This window comes from Cynocephalus volans, chromosome 14 (assembly GCF_027409185.1).
Source record: "Cynocephalus volans isolate mCynVol1 chromosome 14, mCynVol1.pri, whole genome shotgun sequence".
Lineage (NCBI taxonomy): Eukaryota > Metazoa > Chordata > Mammalia > Dermoptera > Cynocephalidae > Cynocephalus > Cynocephalus volans.
The window spans coordinates 2,169,825-2,193,268 of NC_084473.1; the positions used below are offsets into that span (position 1 = coordinate 2,169,825).

Sequence of the window (23,444 nt, forward strand, 5' to 3'; positions counted from 1 at the left end):
CTTTTGGATCTTTTCTTCTTATCCAAGCAAGATAAATTCATCACAAGTCTTCCTTTTTGAATGCTGAGTTGATCTTTCTTTTGTGTGTGGAGATTTAATAGGCTCTCAAAGTTTGAAATGAATATAAATAGGAAGGGTTTTAAGTGGGAGGAACTAAGTCATTATAGATGAAAGAAACATATCGCCGTGCCTGCCCACTTCCCGGGAGCCCCTCCTGCAGTCTGCTGTCCTGCTGCTGATCATTTACCTCCACCTTCCACATCCAGTTCCTCAGCGCTGGCCCGCTGTGCTTGCAGGCCACAGCTCTCAGCGGTGCTTAAAAGCCACTGCACTGTGGCCTCTGTCTTCAACTTACCAGCATCCCCATCACTACAGCAGAACAAATCAACTCAAGGAAACGAGTTTTCACACTGCTGGAAGGAGAGACATCTCAGTGACATCATTCAAGTTCACCCCAGGACAGAGAGAGCCAGACACGAGTGTCTTGGCTGAGAGAGCAGATGGAGAAGGTTCTAGAGGCAACAAACCTGCAGGTGTGCAGTGACCTCGGCGTGCTAACCAGTGGTCAGATACTCTCCTAGTCCATTTGGGCTGTGATAAGCTCAGTGGCTGATCAACAACAGGCATTCTCTTCTCCCAGTTCTGGAGGCTGGAAGTCTGAGATCCAGGTGCCCACGTGGTTGGGGTCTGTGAGGCCTCTCTTCTGGGTTGCAGAGGCGGCTGCTTGCTGCATCCTAATGTGGTGGAAGGAGGGAAGGTGTGTCTCAGGTCCCCTTTACAAGGACACTAACTTCATCATGAGGCTCCACCCTCATGACCTTGTCATGTCCCAGAGCCCCACCTCCCAATACCATCACGGTGTGTGAGAGGATTTCGACATGAGACTTTTTAGGGAACTCAAGCATTAAATCTATTGCAAATTTGATCCTAGGCTTGGGTCTAGGAATGGCTTGTGAACCCTACTTTTTATGAATCAGACCAACTTTCTAATTTCTTTTAGTCAAACTCTTCAAAAGCTGGATTTAGTTTTATTTGCATTTCTATTTCATCCTTTGCCTGCATGCAGTCCTGGGTCTGCCACGATGACCCTTGACTTTGACCTGGCTGTGCCTTCTGAAGCCCGATATTCCACCTCTCACATCCTCATTTATATCTAAGAGGGTGAAATATTTTCCTGGCTAAGTAATTTATTGCTATAGGGAATTATACATTTACCTTGACTCAAACTGGTTTCAAAGCTTTTGTTGCATATTCCAAGTAAGCAGCTTGCCTTTTTTTATAGCTCTCTTTTCATATACAACATTTCCATCCCTGGAGAAAGAATATAAGAAATGATAACTCAAAATGCAAAAGGATGGTTATGTCACTGGGGACACTGAACTTCTCCAGCAGACTTAATTGTCTTAACTACAAAAAAAAAAAAAAAAAAAAAAGTTAAAAATATATTGTCATGTATGGAGAGAATGAGCTGCATGGTCATAAAAGCAGCAGCCCGTGTGGTTTTAACAGCAAAAGAGCTCCTACAGTTTTCATGAGGCAGGATGCTGCTATAGCTAAGTACGGAGGTTGGGGAACCAGAGACGGAACACTTCCTTTACGCTCATGTGAGTGTGTGTGTGTGTGTGTGTGTGTGTGTGTGTGTGCGTGTGTGTGTTCCTGCTTCTACAGTTTCCGGCCTTATGACTGACCTTGGGTGAAACTGACCAATCTACATAAGCCTCAAGTTCCTCATCTCTAAAGTTATAACAGCAGGACTCACTTCCTAGAATTATTATGAAGATTAAAACCACTACAATATACAAAGTATTTTACACAGTATTGATTATACAATATCAATAATCACCAGCTAGCTCTTTCTATCATTATTATAAATGTCATTGTTAGTAATATATTGACTTTTTTTGTCTCTCTGAAATTTATGAAATATTTAACTTTAAGGATTTACATAGGAGTATATAAAGAATCAGTTTACTTTCGTTCAAAAGGTATAAGAATTCTTTTTTCACTGTTGACCTGTTTTAAAATAAGCAATCAAAAAAGCAGAAGTAAGAGGAGACAGGTATGGAGGTTTGTTTTCTCATGTTTTATACTCTCCCAAGATTCCTTATTTACTCATGTCTGTGCTTCTGTGAAGTCAAAAGTGTACTATTAGCTAGAAAACATTGACAAAAGGGTCTCTGGGGTAAAATGTAAGCATCATATGGACTAAGAAATTACTGCAAAGACTGCTCAGTGCCCAATGCCCAAATGAAGTGGAAAAGTACCAATGGTCAGAGGTTGACTTTTTCCTGACCATGAGCAACACTTTGTTCCTGGGAGTCTTTTGCACTGAAGCTCAGTAAATGCAGTCCCTGTTCTGCCCCAGGGGTCTATGCACCTGGACGTGCACAATTCATGGAGTCACTGAAGCCTGTTCATACAAGTACTTGGTGATGGAATTTTGTTGAGGAAACATTTCTTGACCACCATTTAATGACTTCTGCTATAATTGGGAAAAGAACTTGCTATGGAATAAGTGATGAAGTATGCCTAAAAAATTATTTTTCTAAGACTGAAAGTTGAAAAGTTAGGAATTCTACTGACCAATACATGTGTTCACCCAAATTCCACTGCTTTATTACCATTCATTTGGTTCGGTTGGCTTTGAGACAGTCTGATAGGTTATTCATTGAGACGAAACCCATGTGGATTATGTTGAGAGTGATATGGACCTGGATTTGAAAATGAGTGTTGATCAGCATTGGGAGCCTGGAGGGCTGTGTGAGCAAAATGTGCGTCTCTCAAGGAAGGAGTTGTTCCCGAGGACACTCCCCTGTGTAGGTGGCACCGATCAGGAAATTCACACATCCAGGAGGGACCCAGCTTTTGCTAGTAGTGAAATCAGAAGAAGGTACAGCAGGGGAGCTGCGTGCCACGCTGACCTCCCCTGTGCCAGCTGGAGGCACATGCTGGCTCAGCAATGCTTCCACTGGGAATGGCCACCGTTCACGTGGAAAGTGGTACCTGGGGATCTCAAAGCTTTGCTTAATAGCAGCGAAGGGTTCTGGGGCCGTGAAACTATTATCCTTGACATGGAAGTTTATTATACACTAACGTATACACCAGCATTTTGATGAAAGTACTACCAGAAGTAAAAGGTAGAGATAGAGGCAGTGTTTGTTACATTTATTTTCCTTGGCTAAAGGATAAAACTACAAGTTCCACTATTCAAAATAGTTACTACAAACTAAACTGTGAGACTTAGTGATCCCAGTTTAGTATTTAGAAGTCCTAGTGTATTTAGCCATGTAAGAATTATTTAGAACGTGTTTTCTTTTCTCTTTATAGACAATAAATGCGTTTCTCTGTCGTAGATTTACAGGACTTTGAATTTGTTAAAAGTAACTTAAGTCATTATATAAAGTGAACCATTAAGATGTGTTTGCTTATTCAAACATGAAGAATTTGAGAACATAGTTAAGGTCATTAGACACTCTTTGCAACATATTTAACAAGCACAGCCGCCTTGGTTCCCTGGACAGAAGAGAAGGCATCCAGGGCTGCTGTTTGCCCAAAACACAAGAGGTGGGATGTCTAGATGTCCTTAAGCATTTAATATTACCCTTAACTGAGCATTCTGAATAAATATAGGAATTTTTTTCTTATAAAGAGATATTTCATCATCATTAAAAGCAGTCTTATATATATTTTTTAAATTACTACACTTAACTCTGCATTTGCCCTTAAAAACAAAACAAAACACACAAAATCTCTTCTAATGATGACAAAATAGCTCTTTAACAAAAGCAAAACACTGCATTTATTTGTCGAGCAGGAACTGAGCGTCTTCCACGCCCAGGCATTGCTGAAGGAGGAAGATTCATGGAGGCGCATGAGCTCACCCTGCTGATGTTCGCCCCACCAGATCTCGAGGTGGGTGGGCGATAGTAAACCCCTCGTCAGCCTCCAGCATCATCTCTGTTCCTGTCGCTGGGGCCCCTCTCCTGGAGCGGCGAGTCCACACGTGCAGCTCGAGTCAACAGCCTTACTGACACATGAGGGAGAGTCGTGGGAGACAGTCTGAGCTCTCACTGCTCAGGCGGGACTTCACCCTCCTGCCAATCAGTGTCCACCTCCGAGTCCTGTGACTATCACATGAGCTCATCAGGCCCTTGAATGTGAGCCTGAGCAGCGCTGCTCGGGGGAAGGAGGCTTGGGTTTCCATTTTAGGTGAGATCCTAAATGTATATTACCGCATGTTTCCAGCTATCTTTGTTATCTTTAATCTGGTTGAATTAATCGTTTTCTCTGAGACATAAATATGAAATACAAGCAAATCCTGTCGCACTTCTATTGCTAGTACCGTAACCACCAGGAAGGCCCCTCTGTGCGCCCGGCAGGGGTGGACGCTTGGCTCTGCTTGTGAATGCTCGGGCAGCCCCTGTGCTGGATGATAGTATCCCCATCCAAAAAATGAGGAAAAGCCCTGAGAGGCCTGAGAGTTCCTGAGATCCTGAAGGGCATCGGGACCTGTGGAATTGAGGCCTTTCTGAGTCTTAAGCTGTGGCCTGAGCACCTCCCTCTGGGTCCCTGTTCTGGGGACAGCACTTAGTGAAACGGAGCCTTGCTCCTGTACTGTCAGTCTTTTGACCCCCACTGGGGACAGGCCTCCACCCATGTCTTGGCCAGGGCTGGGGACCCTCGTGGACGTCACTGCCATGACTCAGGGTAGGAGGTCTCTTCCCTCATGCAGCCCCCACCTGCTCAGACACTGACGCTGATGTTTCCAGATGAGGCCCTTCCGAGGCCCAGAGTGAGGACAGTGGCCCTGGCCCCGCTGCTGTTTCGGCTGATTCTTGGTGGCGCCTCCCCCATGGGGATGGCTCTTCTGCCCGGGCCTCCCTGCCATGGAAGGCTGGTCAGCTCCTGGGGGCATGAGCCAGGCGGGGGAGCTGGCCAGGTGATCGTTTTTCAGCAACAAACCTCAAAGTTTGTCACACATTCCCTCCAACTTCCTATGGTGTTCTGGTCCATGCAGCAGCTTGTTTTAGGAAAAGACTGGGGCCTCACGGGTCATGAGAGAAATGGCAGGGGATCAGTACCGGACCTGAGCATGCCAGCCACTGCCCACTGCTCCTCTGTTTAATGTCAGTACAGGCAATTTTATCCGTGTTCTACTTGATATTTTAAATATTTTTCACTGCCTGGTTCATGCCGAGCTATTGTGATCCAGGTGTTCTATCGTAATTTTGAGATTTTATCCTTTGATATGGAAAGAGGAAACTAGGATCGGTGAGTCGCACACGCACTGCCCCGTGCGGCAGCCCTCAGAATACCTGGGTTCGGATGAGGGACTGACCACGCGGGGTGGCTGAGACTGGGGGACGAGTGACTTGCTCCGTGGGGCAGGCACTGGAAGCAGAGACTATGTCCCTCCAGAGGATGGACACAGGCTCTGCAAATCGTGCTGGATGACCTCAGGCCTCTTTCCACGCACAGCTGTTCTTACATGCCTACTACGTACTGGGGCTGCCACACATGCTGGGCATGGGGACAGGAACAAAACACAGGAACCTATGCTCTGATAAGATGTTCAGTCTGGTGGGATTTGCGGCTGGACAACAGACAGGCGAATGACCACCACGCAGGAAGCATGCCATGAATGTGCCCAGGACCCCGAGGTGCTGCTTCATTTCCTTTCTCCCCCCCGTGAGTCCCCGGACATCCCAGGCAGATGCCTGGGCCTCTGCCTCCTGCTCTGAAGCCTTCCCAGGTGAGGAGCGGCACTCGGGAGACACACAGCAGGTGGCAGAGGACGCAGAGCTGTTTTCCAAGGCCTTGCAGAGGAGAGATTCTCTTTCCTTCCCAGAAAGACGTGCAGAACTTCTGTTTGTCCCAAGTGAACACTTTATCTGTGCCCTGAATTTTCCAGTAACAATGACACCTGTTTAACAAACAGTCACATGGAACATGGCTCCTGAACTTGAATTGACCCTCTTTATTAGTATTTAATATGAAAGGCTTAGGAATGCCACTGCATGGCAGGGAAAGCAGAAGGAGAATACTTCTCTGGCTTATACTAAAAACAACAACAACAACAACAACAACAAACTGCACTACAGAGATAGTTTTGAAATGAAATACGAGGGTACTTCAAAAAATTCATGGAAAATAGAATGATTTTCTATGTGAATTAATTCCTATGTGAACAAAATTAATTCCTATGTGAATTAATTCATATGTGAACAAAATTTCAAGGTTTTCAAATTCTGAGAAAAATGCATGTCCTGTGATTGCTCGTAATTCTCAGTCGTGGGCTAAAATAACCACATGCACACTGCCCTTCAGCTTCTAGAGCACAGAGGCCTGAAGTCAGGCAAAGAACACATGGGGCAGGTGCACAGAGCACCCCTTCTCTCCCCGCTTCCTGTACACGGAGGAGGCGGGAAGAGTGTGCAGGGTATGAGGCCGTGGCAGTAATGAGCAGGCTTTAACCATATTCATACATAAAAGGTTCTTTGGTAAAATTTAGTAAGGTTGAATGATGTAGTTCTTTAAAAACTGTACAACTTGTTAAAGAGATCATTGATACATTTTGAGTTTCCTTACTCTGACATTGAAGCTTTGAAGGGCAGTAAAGAATTCTCAGTTCTCAGGGTCAAATTTCGTGTAGTTACTGGAACTCCGTGGCACAAGTGCAGTAGAGGTTGGATGACTGGTCAGTGCTGTAGGACGCTGACAGGTGTCTAGGTCTGGGGTTTTAAAAGTAACTGATGCGGGCTGTGCAATCAGTTTCAGCCTGAGGCAGATGACTGAAGGGTGACTGACTACCCAAGTGTGTTTCACGAAGAGGCTATTAGCAGAGAGGAAGAGGACTGTCAGGAAGCGTAAAGGAACTCCAGAGCAAGGGACCACCATGGCAGGCAGGGCCTGAGAGCAGAGCTGTGGGACTGTGCACCCATGGGAGCCAGGCAGGCAGGGGACATGGCCGGCAGCGAGAACGTCTAAAAGGAGTTTGTTCTCCTGCACGCAACGTGCAGGCCTGAGCACATCACTTCCAGTTTCTTAGTCTACTATTAAATTAAGATGTATACCTGGAACTTAACTGGAATAAATTTATTTTCCTTAGCCAAACACTATGAACTGATTCACTTCCTGCAGTAAAAAATCATGTTCCCAGTTTTCCCTTTGGAATTGAAAAACCCTCTCAGGCCTTGAGGAAACCCAGAAAGTTTTGACAGTGCTCATTCTTGATCGCCCCACTGAGTGTGTTCCTGGGGGTTGGCCTGCTGTCTCCCTGGGACGCTCAGGGAGACTGAGATTCCTGCCTGTGCCACGTGGACCTTGTATTCTTCATCCCTTTTCTCCACTAACTTCATAATAATAATTACAGTGTTGGTTGTATTTAGTGTGACCAGTGTTTAGTTAGCAATGCATTTGGTACATATGTTGCTAGTTCTGGGAACCAGGACACATCAAGAAATACCCTGAGCAGACACCCTGACACGTGATAAGCCTCACGCAAGCTCCCTCACCTGTGCCCACACAGCTGAGCATCGCCAAGTCACTGAAAGACAGAGGACCCTTCCCCAACTCCACTCCGCAAGCCCAGATGGATACCCTCCAAACCTGCTTCTTCCCGCTGCCTGGACACTAAGGACAGGAGTCAGGTCAGGCGAGGAAGCTGAGGATGAGGGGCCGAGAAGAACAACCTGTTCTGAAAGCAAACGTAGAGGTCTGAGGCCGCGTGCACGGGAGGGCGGGAGGTGGGAGGAAACTTCTGTGACTCTTATAAAGTCTGTTTCTTCATCCGAATGTTGGTTGCCTCACGGTGTTCACCAAGGTGTACACTTGTGAGTTGGGTGCTTTTGTGCAGTGCTGTAGCCCATAGAGAATGTACCTAACAATAACTATCTCTGATCTCTATATTCTGGGAGCCGTGGGGCTTGTCCTTTCCAGTAATAGTCTACTTGATCCAACTATTTCTTTTAACATTAAGTGAAGGCAGACCTTGCTTTGTATATTTTACACAAATTAATGTTAAGAAACTTACACAAATTTTATACAAATTAATGTTAAGAGAGAAATGATAACAATGATCCGATTATTAGTTAGTACTTAATGAGAATTAACGGATGCTTAGACAAAACCACAGCTATAGATCTCTCTCTCAATATTAGTAAACACCTACTTTGTATAGGAAATCACACAATGTGCCTAAAAAAGTCCCCCAGCATTCTTAAAGTGTAAAAGGTGCCTTGGGATCAGCCCAACAGTAAGGAAACGTGAAACGGCGTCCCCGCATCCATTAAACATGCTTCGGGGGACAAGTATAGTGACCATCAGACAATGCCCAGGTGGGGAGAGCTTCGTGCACGCAGGAGCCAGGCAGGTGCCCCACCCTTGAGCTGTATCTCGGGGATTCGGGGAAGGTAGTTCCTCTCCCAGGTAGACAGGGTCAGATTCGGGAACGTGGGGCCAGACTCACTAGGGCTTCTGAACCTAGCGTATTGGTGATGAGCTGCTGAGGTCTGAAAACATGTTGATCTGTGGTGTTGTTTTGTTAGTTATTTAGTTCTACTAAATTACTAACGATTTTAGTCGTGATTCAGCTCAACTCAACTCAGCCAAAGCTACTTGAGCGATATCTTGTGGTTGGCCAAGGTGGTGAGGGGACAAAGACGAGTGACACAGACCCTATTAGGGAAAATAGAAAACTGCAAAAATACTGTCACACATCATTACACACATTGTATTAAAAACCACCTCTGTAGACAAGTCCCCTTTCAGCTATTGACCCATCAACCTTCCTTTTGCAGCAGAAATCCTGGAAAATTCATCTGTACTCACTGTTGTCAGTGTCTGTCCTCTCATGCTCTCTTTTTAACAGCTTTACTGACATATAACTCACGTAACATAAAAGTCACCTATTTAAAGTATACCATTCATTGGCTTCTGAACCATATTCACAGTGTTTTACAACTGTGACCAGGATCAGTATTAGGAAATCTCCATCCCCTCAAGAAGAAACCCCACGCCCCTTGACTCTCTCCCTCTCTCCTGGCTGTGGACAACCTCTAACCCACTTTCTGACCATATAGGTTTCCCTGTTCTGGGCACCTTGTATAGATGGAATCACATAAAATGTGGCCTTTTGTGTCTGTCTTCTTTCACTCAGCATAATGTTGTCATGGTTCATCCATGTTGTAACACGTGTCAGTACATCATTTCTTTTGTGGCTGAATAATATTCCTTTTGATGGAGATACCAGGTTTTGTTTATCCATTTATCCATCAATAGACACTTGGGTTGCTTTCATCTTTTGATTCTTGTGAATAATATTTCTGTAAACATTTATGTACAAATGTTTGTGTGGACATGTATTTTCATTTTTTCTGAGTATATACCTAGGAGTAGAATGTCATATCCTCCGGTAACTCTATATTTAGTCATTTGAGGAACTACCAGACTGTTTTCCACACCATTTCACGTTCCCACCAGCAGTATATGAGGGTTCCAGTCTCCACGTCCTCACCAATGCCTGGCATTCTCTGATTTTTTGTTGTAACCATCTTAGAGCGGGTGTGAATGCTATCTCATCCCGGTTTTCATTTGCGGGTCCTTCATGACTGATGATCTAATGTGTCTTTCCATGTACGTACTAGCCACTCTTACATCTTATTTGGAGAAATGTCTATTCTGATCCTTTTTCCATTTCTATCTAGTTAACTTTCTTTAAATTTTTGAATTGTATGAATTCTTTATGTATCATGGATACAAGTCTCTTATCGGATGTATGATTTGCAAACATATTCTCCCATTCTGTGGGTTGTCTTTTCATTCTCAATTGTGTGCTTTGAAGCACAAAAGTTTGTAATTGATGAAGTTCAAATCATCTATTCTTGGTGTTATATCTAGGAATTGTGTGCCAAATCTGAGGTCATGAATATTTAGGTTTTTTTTGCATGATTTTAGCACTTAAATTTATGTCTTTGATCCATTTTGAGTTAATTTTTGTATACGGTTTTATGTAAAGGTTTAAATTTATTCTTTCTCATGTGGCTACTCATGTCACCCCAGCAACATTTGTTGAAAAGACTATTTTTTCCCCATTCAGTGGCCTTGGCATCCTTTTAAAAGAGCAGTTGACTACAGATGTGAGGGTTTATCCTGGACTCCCAAGTCTATTCTGTTTATCTATAGGTCTATTTCTTGTACCAGTTCCACACTGTCTTGATAATTGTTGCCTTGTAGTAACTTTTGAAACTAGGAAGTCCTATTTTGTTCTTCTTTTTCAGGGTTGTTTTAGTTATTTTGGGTCCATTGCAATTACAAATGAATTTTAGGATGAGCTGGTCAATTTCTACAAATAAGTCAGCTGGGATTCTGATAGGGATTACATTACTTCTGTGAATCAATTTAGGGAATATTGCCATCTCAGCAATATTAAGTCTTTCTACCCATGGACATTAGATGTTTTCCCACTTATTAAATCTATAATTTCTTTCAAAAATGTTTTGTAATTTTCACAGTATAATTTATGTAATTCTTTTGTTAAATTTATTTCTAAGCATTTTTTTTTTATCAGATGCTATCAGTAAATGAAATTGTTTTCTTAATTTCGTTTCTGAACTGTTCATGGAAAGTATGTAAAAATGTAATTGACTGTTCTATATTGATCTTATATTCTGCAACTTTCTTCAACTCATGTTTCAGTATTATTTCTGATAGATTTTTAGTGGGTTCCTTAAGATTTTCTCTATATAAAACCATTTCATCTGCAAAGAGAGATGATAGTTTTATTTCCAATTTGGATGGTTTCTCCCCAGTCCAATGGCACTGGTTAAAACTTCTATCACAGTGTTGAATAGAAGTAATGAGAGAGGACAGCCTTGTTTTGTACCTGGTCTTAGGGGGTAAACATTCAGTCATTGACAGCTGAGTATGAGTTAGCTGTGAATTTTTGTAGACACTTTTTATCAGGTTGAGTAGATCCTTTTCTATTCTTAGTTTGTTAATTGTTTTCTATCTGGAAACAGTGTTGGACTTTGTCAAGTGCATTTTCTGTGTCTATTGACATGATTATCTGATTTTTGTTTTATTTTCTAGGTATGTACTACATTAGTTGATTTTCCGATGTTAAGCCAACCTTTCATTCCTGGGATAAATCCCATTGATTATGATGCATACTTCTTAGCATATGTCACTGGATTTGTAATCCTAGTATTTCAGTGAGTTCTCTTGAAATCATATTCATAAGAGATATTGCTCTTTTCTTATGATGCCTGTTTTGGGCATCAGTGTAATACTGGAATCATAAAATGAGTGGAGAAATATTCTCTTTTATTTTTGGGAAGAGTTTGGAAGAATCTGTATTAATTCTTCTTTAAATGCTTGGCAGAAATCAGCAGTGAAGCCCTCTGGGTCTTGGCTTTTGTGTGTGTGTGGTAAGTTTTGGTTGATATAATTCAATCTCTTCAGTTATTATATTGTCTATTCAGATGGTCTACTTCTTCTTGAGCCAGTTTTGGTAGTTTGTATCTTTCTAGGATTTGACCTTTTCATCTGTCTCATTTCTTGGCATACATCTGTGCATAGTGTTGCTTTGTAGTCCTTTTTAAGATTCGTAGTAGTAGCTCCTCTTTAATTTATTTATTATTTTAGTATCTTAAGTCTTCTTTCTTTTTTCCTTGGCCAACCTAGCTAAAATTTAGTAAATTTTGTTGATCTTTTCATAAAACCAGATTTTTATTACATTCATTTTCTCTATTGTTTTTCTATTCTCTATCTCATTGATTCCAACTCTAATATTATTTCCTTTATTCTGTTTATTTTTTGTGTGTTTTATTTTCTTTGTCTAGTGTCTTAGGATGAAAAGCAGGGTGACTGATTTGATATTTTCTTTTCTTTCTCAATATAGGCATTTGCAGATACAAATGTCCTGCTAAGCTGCATTCCATAAGTTTTGGTATGTTTTGCCTTCATTTTTCTTCATCTCAAATTACTTTTTATTTCCCCTTATAATTCTAATTTAATACACTAATTATTTACAAGTGTGTTGTTTAATTTAAACATATTTATGATTTTCCCAATTTTTTATTATTTATTTCAAATTCCATTTTATTGTACTAAGAAAATATAGTTTGCATTATTTGTATGCTTTTAAGTTTATTGAGATTTTTATGTGCACTAGCATATGGTCTGTACTGGAGAATGTTCTGTGTGTCCTTGGAAAGAATATATATTCTGATGTGACTGGGTGTAGTATTCTGCAAATGTCTGTTAAATCTAATTGGTTTTAGTGTTGTTTACATCTTTAATTTTCTTGTAGGTTTCCTATTTCATTTTTATCTACAATACTAAAAGTGGGCAACTGAAGTCTTTAGCTGTTATTTTTCAGTTGTCTATTTCTCCCTTCATTGCCAACTGTTTTTTTTTTCATGTATTTTGCTGCTGTGTTATTAGATTCATGTATGTTTACAATTATTATATCTTCATGATGGATTGTCAATTTTAAGAAAGAGGGACTTTTTAAAAATGTCCTTTCTTTTTAGTAAGTTGTTTTGTTTTAAATTCTATTTTCTCTGCTGTTAGTATAAACACTTCAGCTTTCTTGTGTTTCCTATTTATAGGATATGTTTTTATTCTTTACTTTCAATCTATATGTATCTCCAAATCCAAAGTGTGTCTCTTGAAGGCATAATATAGTTGGATCTTGTTTTTTCTATCCAGTCTTGAATCTCTGTCATTTGATTGGATTTTTTAGTCATTCAAATATAATACTTTTATAGCTGTAGCTGGGTTAATGCTGCCATTTTGCTATCTGTTTTTTATGGGTCTTATGTCTTTTTCCGTTCCTCTGTTCTCTTTTTCCTTCTTTCTTTTGTATTACGTGAATATTTACTAATGAAACATTTAAGTTTAAATATATATATTTACGTACATATATTTAAATATAGATATATGTTTTTGCTCTAGAGCTTATCCTATGAATCTTAACTTATCAGAATCAGTTTTAAATTTACACTAGCTTGATTCCAGTAATGTGTAAAATTGGTACTCATATATAGCTCTATTTTCTTTATTCCCTTTTTGCTGTATTGTTGTTATACATATTATATCTATCAATATTATAAGCCTAACGCTATATAATTGTAATTATTACCTTACCATCTGCCATCATTGCAGCTTTGTTCCCGTTTAGAATGATTACATTGATATCTTTCTGTTTAACCTGGCATCTGGTTACTCTCACAGGCAATTTCTGCCCCTGCCCGCCCCCCGCCCCAGTGTATAACAGTGTATAGTTCATACTATCCTGTTTATTTGCATTTGTGTTTTATTTTTTGTTGTTTTAGAAACTGAATGTCTTAGATAATATATTTAACAACTGTGGAGGTTGGTCCCACCTCCACTTGGGGTTGGCCATTGTTATTAGTTTACTTGATGACAGTGGGTTTTAGTAGGGTCCCATTGTCTCTCTCCCTTACCAGTTGTTAAGCACCACTAATTTTCAGCTTTTCACTTCACTTTTTAAAAAGATGCTTTGTGGCATAAGTAGCTCTACAGAACAGTCCAATCAAATTTGTACTCTTTTGAAGGGAATAGTGCCTGCAGTCAGTGTTTTAGACTTGTTCTGACCCCGGGAGGTCATGTCCTCGCTATCTCATTCCCAGGCATTCTCCAGGACAACCAGCTAACAGTGTAGCCTGTATCTGTTAAATCAATGACTCTCCTTACAGTTATCATTTACCACAACTTCCACTATTTTTGAGTATCCTTAGCTTTGAACTTCTCCATGCTCTGTTGCAAACAAAGTCAGTTCCTTTGAAAAGAGATAAGGAGCTATTTGTTTTATGGCCTATTTCTCTCCCCAGGCAAAATCTCGGGGCTCAGGAGCAGAAGGCATGTACCATGGCATACCTGTCTCTTAGTGACCCCACACTTTAGGTCTGAGCAGTCTGTGGAGGGTGACAGGGATAGCCTGAGGTTGTGGTTTTCTACTATTTTTAAGGAACCATCACCTCACAGGCTGGGCCAAGGGTGATCAGGGTGCCAGTACTCTCAGGTATGTCCCAGGAGGAGCCCCACCTCCATGAGCAGGGGCTGGGTGGAATAAGGGAGTCCCCACGTCTCTGCCACACTCACCCAGGATGTAGCTTCAAGAACAGGCAGCTAAGGGGAAGAAAAGAAGCAAAATGTCCTGCTCCTGCTGGGGAGAACGGAGCTGGAAGGGAGCCGCCCTCTGTTGTTTTCTGCACAATGTATGGTGAAGTTTCCATCTCACAGAGCAGGGAGATGGCAGGCATGGTCTCGGCTCAGATACAACAGACTGGCCCTTCTTACTCAATTTTCATAGATTTACTTGAGTAGATGTTTCTTCATCTGTTTTCCTTTAGAACCATTTTTCCGAGGCTTTACATGCATTTTTATGCTGTTCACAATTTCTCTGGGAGCAGGACCATGGAGCTCCCCACATCAGAAGTTGGCCTCACTTCCGTTCTCTGGTAAATGAACTCATCCAGATTTCACCCTCTTGGAATTTCTATCATCAAATTCCCCAATGACTTTCACTTTGATAATTCCAATGGCCAGTTTTCCTCATCCTAAGAAAGCACCAGCAGCCTCACCCAGCTGATTGCTCCTTTTTAATGCAGCACTTTTTTTTTTTCACTTGACTTGCAGAAAAATGCAGTGACTTACTGTTCTCCTGCTTTACCTATTTTGGCTCCTTTTGCTGGTTTCTCCTGTCTCTCCAAATTCCAGAGATCAGTCACCAAATAGCCACTCTTTTATCTCATTTACTTTCTTAGTGTTCTCACTCCATGTCATCATAACTTTACCCTTTACGTGTCTATGACTAAAATTTTTGTATCTCTAGCCAAGACATCGCCCTAGTCCCCACACTTGCTTACTTTACTGCTGGCTCACCCACTCTCTTAAGAAGCATCACAAGTAAATGTGCCCAAAGCTGTGCTCCTGACCTATGCCCCCTCCCGCCTGCCCCTGACAGTCATTCCCTCGTGGTAAGCAGCATCTCTACGCTTCCATTTGCTCAGCCAAACACCACGGATTCATTTCTGTTTTCTCTCTTTCTCTTGTGCCCTGAAATCAGTTCATTGGAAAATCTTGTTGGCCTTACAAATCCAACCACCCTCTCCCGATCCCAAAGCCACCACCTGAGTCTATTTCCAGCCAGCATCATACCTTGCCTGGATTATTCTAATCAGCTTTCCATTTTCCATTACCCCTTTCAGTCTATTTTTAACACATCATCCGGTGGGTTTATGATAAAACATTGCAGATCGTTTCAGATCTGCTCAAAGCCCTTCAATGATGTCACGTTACAATAAGAGTAAAATCCATGTCCTTATTATGCCTTAAATAAGAGCCAGAGAAGAAGAGCATGTTTCCTCAGGTGTCCTGCATCACAGAGAAGGAATTGGTTCATTACAGTAGAGATACACCAGGGTCAGAGGAGTCCTCATGGCAAATGATGAATCTTGAGGTTCAAGAATCTAGAGATAAATAGGTGTTCACCACAAAGATGAAGCAGAAAGAGGTAATTAGATGGAGCTGTGTGTGTAAAGGGACAGACAGGAGCCGTCTTGTCCTTTCTGCATGTTGAGGGGTCTTCTTTCCTGGCTTCCTCTGTCACCTTTGGCTTCACACAATCACCTCCACCTTCAGCTTTATCCTCCTGCAAATTATCGAGTGTGCAGAAACCATCTCATTCATCACCTTTTCTATTCCAGCAGGTGGCAAAATCAGTGAAAAGTAAATAAATCTTACATTCTGATGGAAAAAAATGCTAATTAAGGTGAGAATGACCTCTAGAAAGGATATTTGCTTTCTAAAAGAAAAATTATTAAATCGTAACAAACTCTACTCTGATAGATTTGGCCTGAAAATCATGCAGGACTGTTTTATAATATCTCCCTTTCCTACTTTTCTTATATCCTCTTCCTTGCTTAACAAAGCAGTAATGAAACTCATGTGTGAGAGATTATTAAAACATAATTTAGTGTGGATCTTGTTTTTTTAAAAAAATGTTTCTTGCATTTTGTTATGTTTTCTACCTTTTAATTATCTGCTTAATACTATGGAAGTGTAGGTTACATAAATACATTATTTTCTTTAAAAAAATGCATAGAAATATTAATGACATTTCTCTTTTATAAATAGTTATATGTAGAATATCTTTTTAAAAGAATTTGTATGCTAGGGAATAATAAGTACTGCATTTGAGACAATCAGTTTGCTGTTGATAATAATTTACCATGGTTGGCGTATTAGTCAGGGTTCTCTAGAGAGACAGAATCAATGGGATATGTTATAATTATATGAGAGGGATTTCTTAGGGGAATTAGCTCACGTGGCTATGAAGAAAAATCCCACGATAGGCCGTCTATAAACTGGATGCTGGTAGCGTGGCTCAGTCCAAGTCCAAAGGCCTCAGAACCAGGGAAGCTGCTGGTGTCCTTGGTGTAAGTTCTGGAATCCAAAAGCTGAAGAGTCTCGAGCTTTGATGTCCAAGGACAGGAGAGAAGAGTGTATCCCAGCTCCAGCGGATCAAGAGAGAGCTTTACCTCTTTCCTCTGTCTTTTGTTCTCTCTGGGCCCTCAGCAGACTGGATGGTTCCCACCCACACTGAGGGTGGGTCTTTCCCACCCAGGCCACTCAGACTCTCATACAAATCTCTGCTGGAAACACCCTCATGGACACACCTGAAAAGATTGCTTTACCAGGTTTCTCAGCATTGCTTCATCTAACCAAGTCAACACCTAGAATTAACCTTCACAGTTGGGTTTGTGGTAAGTTGAGATTCATGGAAAAGGGATGGAGAGCTGCTTCTTCAGAGCTCCACGGTCAGCTAGACACGCACATGTGCTCCTAGAGCAGTGTCACTGCCATGAGCTCTAAACACCTCAAGCAGTTATTACTAAGGAGTCTGTGAAATGATAAATCCTTACCAGAGTGGTGTTTTAGGACTAGAACTTTCTTTAATGCAGTGAGATCTCTTTTTCATTTTATTTATTTTATTATTAGCATATTCATTCTTATAAATCATGGTATTTCTTGATGCCTTTTGCCCAACCTATCACTTCCCACACACCCCCCCCCCTCCGCCCATCTCTAGTCTCCTTAGGATGGTTCTCTCCTTCTGAAAGGTCGATACATTGTTGTGGTCTTTCCTTTCTTTCCTTCATTTCTTCCTTCTTCTCTCTTCCTCCTTTCCTTCCTAGCAGCCAGTTATAGGTGATCTTAACTTTTAATGATGGGAAGTGCAGGTGCTGATGGAAATCTGCACAGTACGTTCCAGCATAGGGAACAAAATGTGAGAGATGGTGCTGGAAGTGGGAGAGAGGGCAGCATAGTCAGAGGCTGGCCTTCCCTTGCACGCTGCCCTCCCAGGGCACCCTTGCCTGGTTCTGGGCCCCTGGGCCCGCTGTTGCCTGTCTAGAGGACAGCCCTGCCCCACCCAAAACAAAACAAAGCAAAACCAAAATTTCTACAACAGCAAGTATTCATTCCCATGCAAATTGCTTTTTATATTTTTATGGAACTAGAAATAGCTCATGTTAGTGAGAGAATTCAAAGTTTTGATCTTTATTTCAGGAAACCTACCTAATATACAGAAACACATGCATTATGTGATACCAATTGCTTGCTATGTTTCTGACAGTGGGTAATAGTCCAACACTGAGCAACCCTGTAGTGGAAGCACCTCCTGCCACCAAGTCTAATGAACATGATGTTCCCCGCCGTCCTCCCTGTGGGGACCTCCTCAGATAGTGTCCCACCTCCTTCTCCCCGCAGGTCGACTGCATTCGAGGTGCTGGCGCTGGACGGAGTCAGCACAGGGATCCTTCAGTTTTACACGGCCCAGGACAGCGCCGACTGGCTGAGAGCAGTCTCGGCAAACATCCGTGACCTGACACTTCAAAACGTGAGCCCTGTGTTCCAACAGCTTGCTGGCTGCTCTGTATGCATGAAAAATAATAAGATATTTTGTTATTTATGGTTAACCCTCAATCATTGGTTATAACAGTAACCAGAAGAACATGTACTTGTTTCAACATATCAAGTCTGTGACTAAAAAAGGTGAAGTCATCTAAATGTTTCCAGGTGTCACAAGATTACAGGCTAAATCACACATTTGAGTGCTTCCAGATAGTTCTTTCTCCTTTCTTTCTCTCTCTCTCCCCTCTTCCCTTCCCCCCACACAGAAATATTTATGTGTACATAATTTTACATATATTTGATTCAAATGCATTGATGTAATGTGGCATTTTTATTTGGGGAAACCTAACTGGGTAAAAAAATATAATTCCCCCAAACATTATGAAAATATATGAAAAGGCATATCTAAACATGAACATTACTTCTCAAATTTTCAACGCAGGCATCCAGGAAAGAAATGTTCTGTGATGTGTTTGAGTTTAAAGTCAATAGAAAATTTTTTTTTTAAAAGGAATAAAAATAAATGGGATGAGAGTAAAAATTAATTTAAGTGTTAAGTTCCCTAAAGCAGCAATGCAGTCACTGGTGATGAGTTGAGGGACCACGGCCGTGGGGACCATGGCAGGACTAACCCTTGGCCCAAGGTGGCCTTTGACTGGTTTTCCTGCTCAATTCCCTCCTGGTTGGCTTCCTCTGCCTTTTCACCCCAATCTCTGCTTCTGTCCGGGGCAGCCTGGCGGCTGAAGATTCTGGGACCAGCACAGACCCAACCTGCAGCCGCGCCTGCCACCCGCTCCCTGCCGGGGACGTCACTTCTTCCTCATATTCCTCCCTTGCTGCTGGCAGCTGCTAAATGGAAGAGAACTGAGCAAATTAAAATATCTGGGGAGGCAGCAATGTTTGACATTTCTAAAGATTTCAGAGGCTTTCTTTCTGTAATTTTGTAAGGAAGCACCAGGACCTTCTTAAGATCTTAGTTTTCAAATATAACATTTTGAATCCCAAAGGTATCTGGATAGATAGGTTAAAAAACAAAGAAACAAAAAGCAGATGGTGCTAGATTGATATTTTCAGAAACGTCTCGTGGTCCTTCAGAGCCATGTGACTTTCAAACACTGCACCCAGCGGGCAGAGCGGAGAGGTAGAAAACTCTCAACACCCCAGAGCAGAAATGTGGACCTGGAGCCACCCCCCAACTGCATAGTCGTGGGCGCGTTACTATTCTAGACTTCCATGTCCTCACAGGGAAAATTTCGGAAAGTAACATCTACCTTGCAGGGTGGTTGGGAGAACTAAATGACAGTGGAGGAATATTAACTGTGATAACTGTAATTACTTTTATAGTGATTATACACTATTATAAGATGATGCAGAGCAGGAATCACTTTTCTCAGTTTTTTCAAATATTGAAATGTAAGCATCTGTTGTCTCATAGCTTCACTTACATAAAATGCTGATGTACGAGAAAGAGCAGTTGAAATACACCGATATGATACTTTTCTATTATGATAATTACTGCTGTAAGTTTCTATTTATTCCAGTTTGGTTTTCAGATAAGAAATGCATCATAAAAGAAACTTGTTTCCAAGGACACCTTCTGTGGTTAATTTAAGCTGCCGATTCGACAGGTTGAAAAATTATAGCATTAATGCAGTCGCTGTACTGACTTCTCGCTGTCCTCTGTCTACAGATGAAGACGGCAAATAAACACAGCTCTCCCTGTGACCAGGTAGGGGCTCTGATTTTCAGCTTCATAACATAGGAAATCTCCAGAAGTGTTAAATTTGGTGTTTTCTGCCCTCCGTGTTAATTCTATAAAACTATTCATTTATATGTATGTATAATTACCTCCTATGTTTGCCATGTATACATGATTTATCTATTGGTGGTTACATTTGTTAGGAGACATGATTTAAACAATCACGTATAAGCTGAGAGGGGTTTTATGAAGTGTAATTTGGAATCTTAAGTATCACATCATTTTCTTAGATAACATCCTTAGTCGGAAGGCTTCACTCAGGTGGCCTTTGGCCCAGCAGGTGTTATGGCAGGTGGGTAAGATCCTGTCCCCCCAGATCCACACAGCGTACTCACCGTGGGTCCAGTGCTCTTACCTTGTCCTGGCTCCACGAGGGTGGCCACCTCTTCAGGGTCCATCATCTGTGCAGATGCTGATCTGTTAATTCAAGGACTGCTCACTTACTAGGTCTGTGAGCACTTAGGAATAATCCTTTGTAATCAACTTGTTTGAGGATCAGGCAAGTAAACCTTTAATCTGCTATGTTATTCTTTATTTCCTTTTAATGAAGTCATAGTTTAAGTTGTAATGTCAGTACAGACATTTTGTTTATAAATCATTAGTTTTCTGATTATTTCTTTCAAAGGTTTAAGGAAGTATGCCTTGCAGACTAAACTTAAGAAAACAGAGAAATATGTTCGGTTTGCTTTAAATAGTGCTTATAAATACTCTTTAAATAGAGCTTAATAATAACAGTTGAATTCCAAATGGAAGACATTCAAGAGAGTAAGACCCTGCCATTCAAATATTTACTGAAGAAACAAAATATGTGGGCGGTGTTTAAAATCAAACCCCTCTAGTCAACATTTTTTAATTAGAAAAGAAACACTAGGAAAAGTCCTTCTAAATGTCACTTTTATTTCTTTTAATATTTTTCTAAATTTATCATCAACTACTTTTCTATTAAGTCCATAAGGACTAAGTACCTTTCTATGGTTCACAAATAAAACATATTTCCTCTTGATTATTGATCCAGGTTGGTGGCATAGTAGACCAAATTTGTACTGTTGTCTCCATGAATAATTTACATTTTGAATTTGGATTTATATTAGCATAATCAAACGTAGCGAAATGTCTCATGAGATTCATTTTACGATAAATCAGAGGCTCTTCTGAGACCTCAGGAGGAGCACAGTGCTTCTCGTGGTGTTCATTAGTTTCAGCGTCTCCGTTCATAGTGTGTCCTCTCCTGCCCACCCTAAGGGCCACTGTGACTTCACGAACTGAACGTTTGTGGAAAGTGGTTTGGAAATAGTTAAGTGTAATACAAATGTGAGAGGTCATTGTGTGGAGAAGATGCCATTGGGACAGCAGGTTGTATAGGACCCGAGCTGAGGTGTTCGACGGACATTTAGGACATTCCTGGCATACTCAGATCACATGTGAGTTGGAAGGAGCTCTAGACCGGAGATGAAGACATGTTTTCTTTTACTTTGAAATTTAACTCTCTTTATCATTGAATGACAAGAGAGAATAGTGAAATAATGGTTCAGGGAAACACTGACTATCTGAGAAGCACTGCTCCCATGCAGAGAACATTACATAACTGTCCTTCAAAGACCTCAGAGGCACTGGGTGAACCTTGCTTTCGCTTTAGCTTGGTGAAATAATTCTATCACATATTGAATCTGGTCCATGTGGTATCAGTCTTGGTGGCTTATGTGACTAGAACTGATTCTAATCCCAACTAAACTGTTACCTGGTTGTGAAGTTTGAACCAATTAATAACTGAGACTTAGTTTCTTCATCTGTAAAATACGGAAGTTGTACTGGACAATCTAAGGGTTTTGGGTATTTTTTACCTTAAAATTTCTGTACAGTGTTTAATTTACTCAGGGGCTTAAATTGGTTTATTTGTAAACAAATAGTAGAATTGAGCTTCACTATGTAGGATGGTTAAAGAAGTGACATCACCATATCTTGAGGTGCTTTTGATAGAGGATTATATTATACTTTCTCCAAAAACTGCATACTTTGTATACATTTATAAAGTTTAGATTTATGACATTGGGCCTTTAAAAACAAGATGTAATTTTTTTCTCACTCAATAATTTCTTGCTGATTTTGGTACATAACAAAGAAATCATGTTTGAGTAAATGTGAAAAAATTAAAGGTGTTGGACAATCACTGAAATTGGTGGGGGAAAATGGAGAACAAAATTAGAAGGACAGCACAAAAGACATGCAGTATAGATTTTTAGACTCTTCTATCTGGTAAATAAAATAACCGTATAATTTGTCATCCAAACAGGTGCTTTTGTCTGGGTCAAAGATCAACCTAACCGTGGTTTTAGATAACAGGCATGAATTTAGGATTGTCCCAGGCAAGCCAAAACATATGTTCACCCTTCAAAAACAGCATGCAGCTCTGTGTGTTTTCAAAGAACTCAAATTTTAATTAAGGGAGATATTGATGCCTTAATTACCAAATGTAAAAGAAACCTAAATAACACAGGTAATTCCAGCTTTTTCTGTGTAGACAAAAAGACGGTTATATAGTTACCATCTGATGGATGCTTAGTTAATTATCTTAACTGATTCAAGTGAAAAATAGTACTTCCCTATAGAAATGGCATGAGAAAAGATAAATGAATGTATGCTTCTTTATCATAATGGTTCTGTCCTTTTCCTTTAATTATGGTGATACAATCAGCTACATGTTCATAAAAGTGTAATATACCCTCTTGGAACATGTAAGAAGCCATTTGAAAATTCATAATGTAAAAGATAAAATTAGCTTCCCTTAAAATTATCTATGAACTACATATACCTAAAAAAGATTGATAATGTAGCCAATGTTTCCAATAATAGCAAAGGTATAACTTATTTCTTTGCTAACTGACCTAGGCAAAATTAAATTACATATGGTATTTAATTAAGTTCTCACCCACCTAATAGTTATTTTGCATTATTAACAACCTGTATTATTGCCATCTTGGCCAGAAAGAAGCTCTTCATTCACTCCTCAGTATATAATTCTTGTTAAACTATGTACCAAACACTGTGTTAATCAAAAATGAAAATGAAAAACAGCAACTAAAAAACTGTCCAGCCCTGGAGGAAAAAGAGCGGAATTACACGGGATAGGTGGGTACAGCATCTGAGTGTGTTGGTTCTTGGATTCCCCACCCAGCACCTGCGGCTCTAGAGAACCAGAGCAACTCTCATACTGAGTGGGGACTGGATGGCCATTCTGTCCCTTGGCCGGTTCTCATCACTACACAATTCTTGTGCTGCTATGCTATGCAAAGAATCCCAAGTTCCCCATTTCAGGGGAGAATCAAGAATACACACTTTCAAGCCTCTGCTCACCCTTGACCTGTCTGTAATATAAATCTCTCCTTCCTCTTTCATCTATCCTCATTTACGTATACAATGCACTTCAAAAAGTTCCTGGGAAGATTTATCTTTTAATTCTATTTTTACACATACTTTTTGAAGTGACCTCATACATACATGTATATGTGAAATGTTACAGCCCTGTTTTAAGTTTTTAGACACTAGACTTCTATTCACAGTTCATCCCTTGTGAAATCAAACTGCAGTATATGTTTAAGTATTTCATGAAGAGAAAATGGGGAAAGCTTCACAGCATTTGAATATATGATTTAAAAATAAAAGAAACAGAACAGAACAGAACAGTGTGTCCTCCCTGTCAGGCAGAAGGGTTTGTTTAATCTCCACTTAACCCTGCAGGAAACTA

General features: G+C 40.8%; 1 protein-coding gene across 1 annotated transcript in view; it reads left to right on the top strand.

Moving 5' to 3' along the window:
* The window catches only part of SNTG2 (syntrophin gamma 2), a 264,787-nt gene that overhangs the window by 140,045 nt on the left and 101,298 nt on the right, over positions 1 to 23,444 (top strand). Inside the window, exons 10-11 of the mRNA XM_063078807.1 lie at positions 17,800 to 17,929; positions 19,634 to 19,672. Of these exons, the coding sequence (XP_062934877.1) occupies positions 17,800 to 17,929; positions 19,634 to 19,672 (169 nt within the window). The remainder of the gene's footprint in view (positions 1 to 17,799; positions 17,930 to 19,633; positions 19,673 to 23,444) is intronic.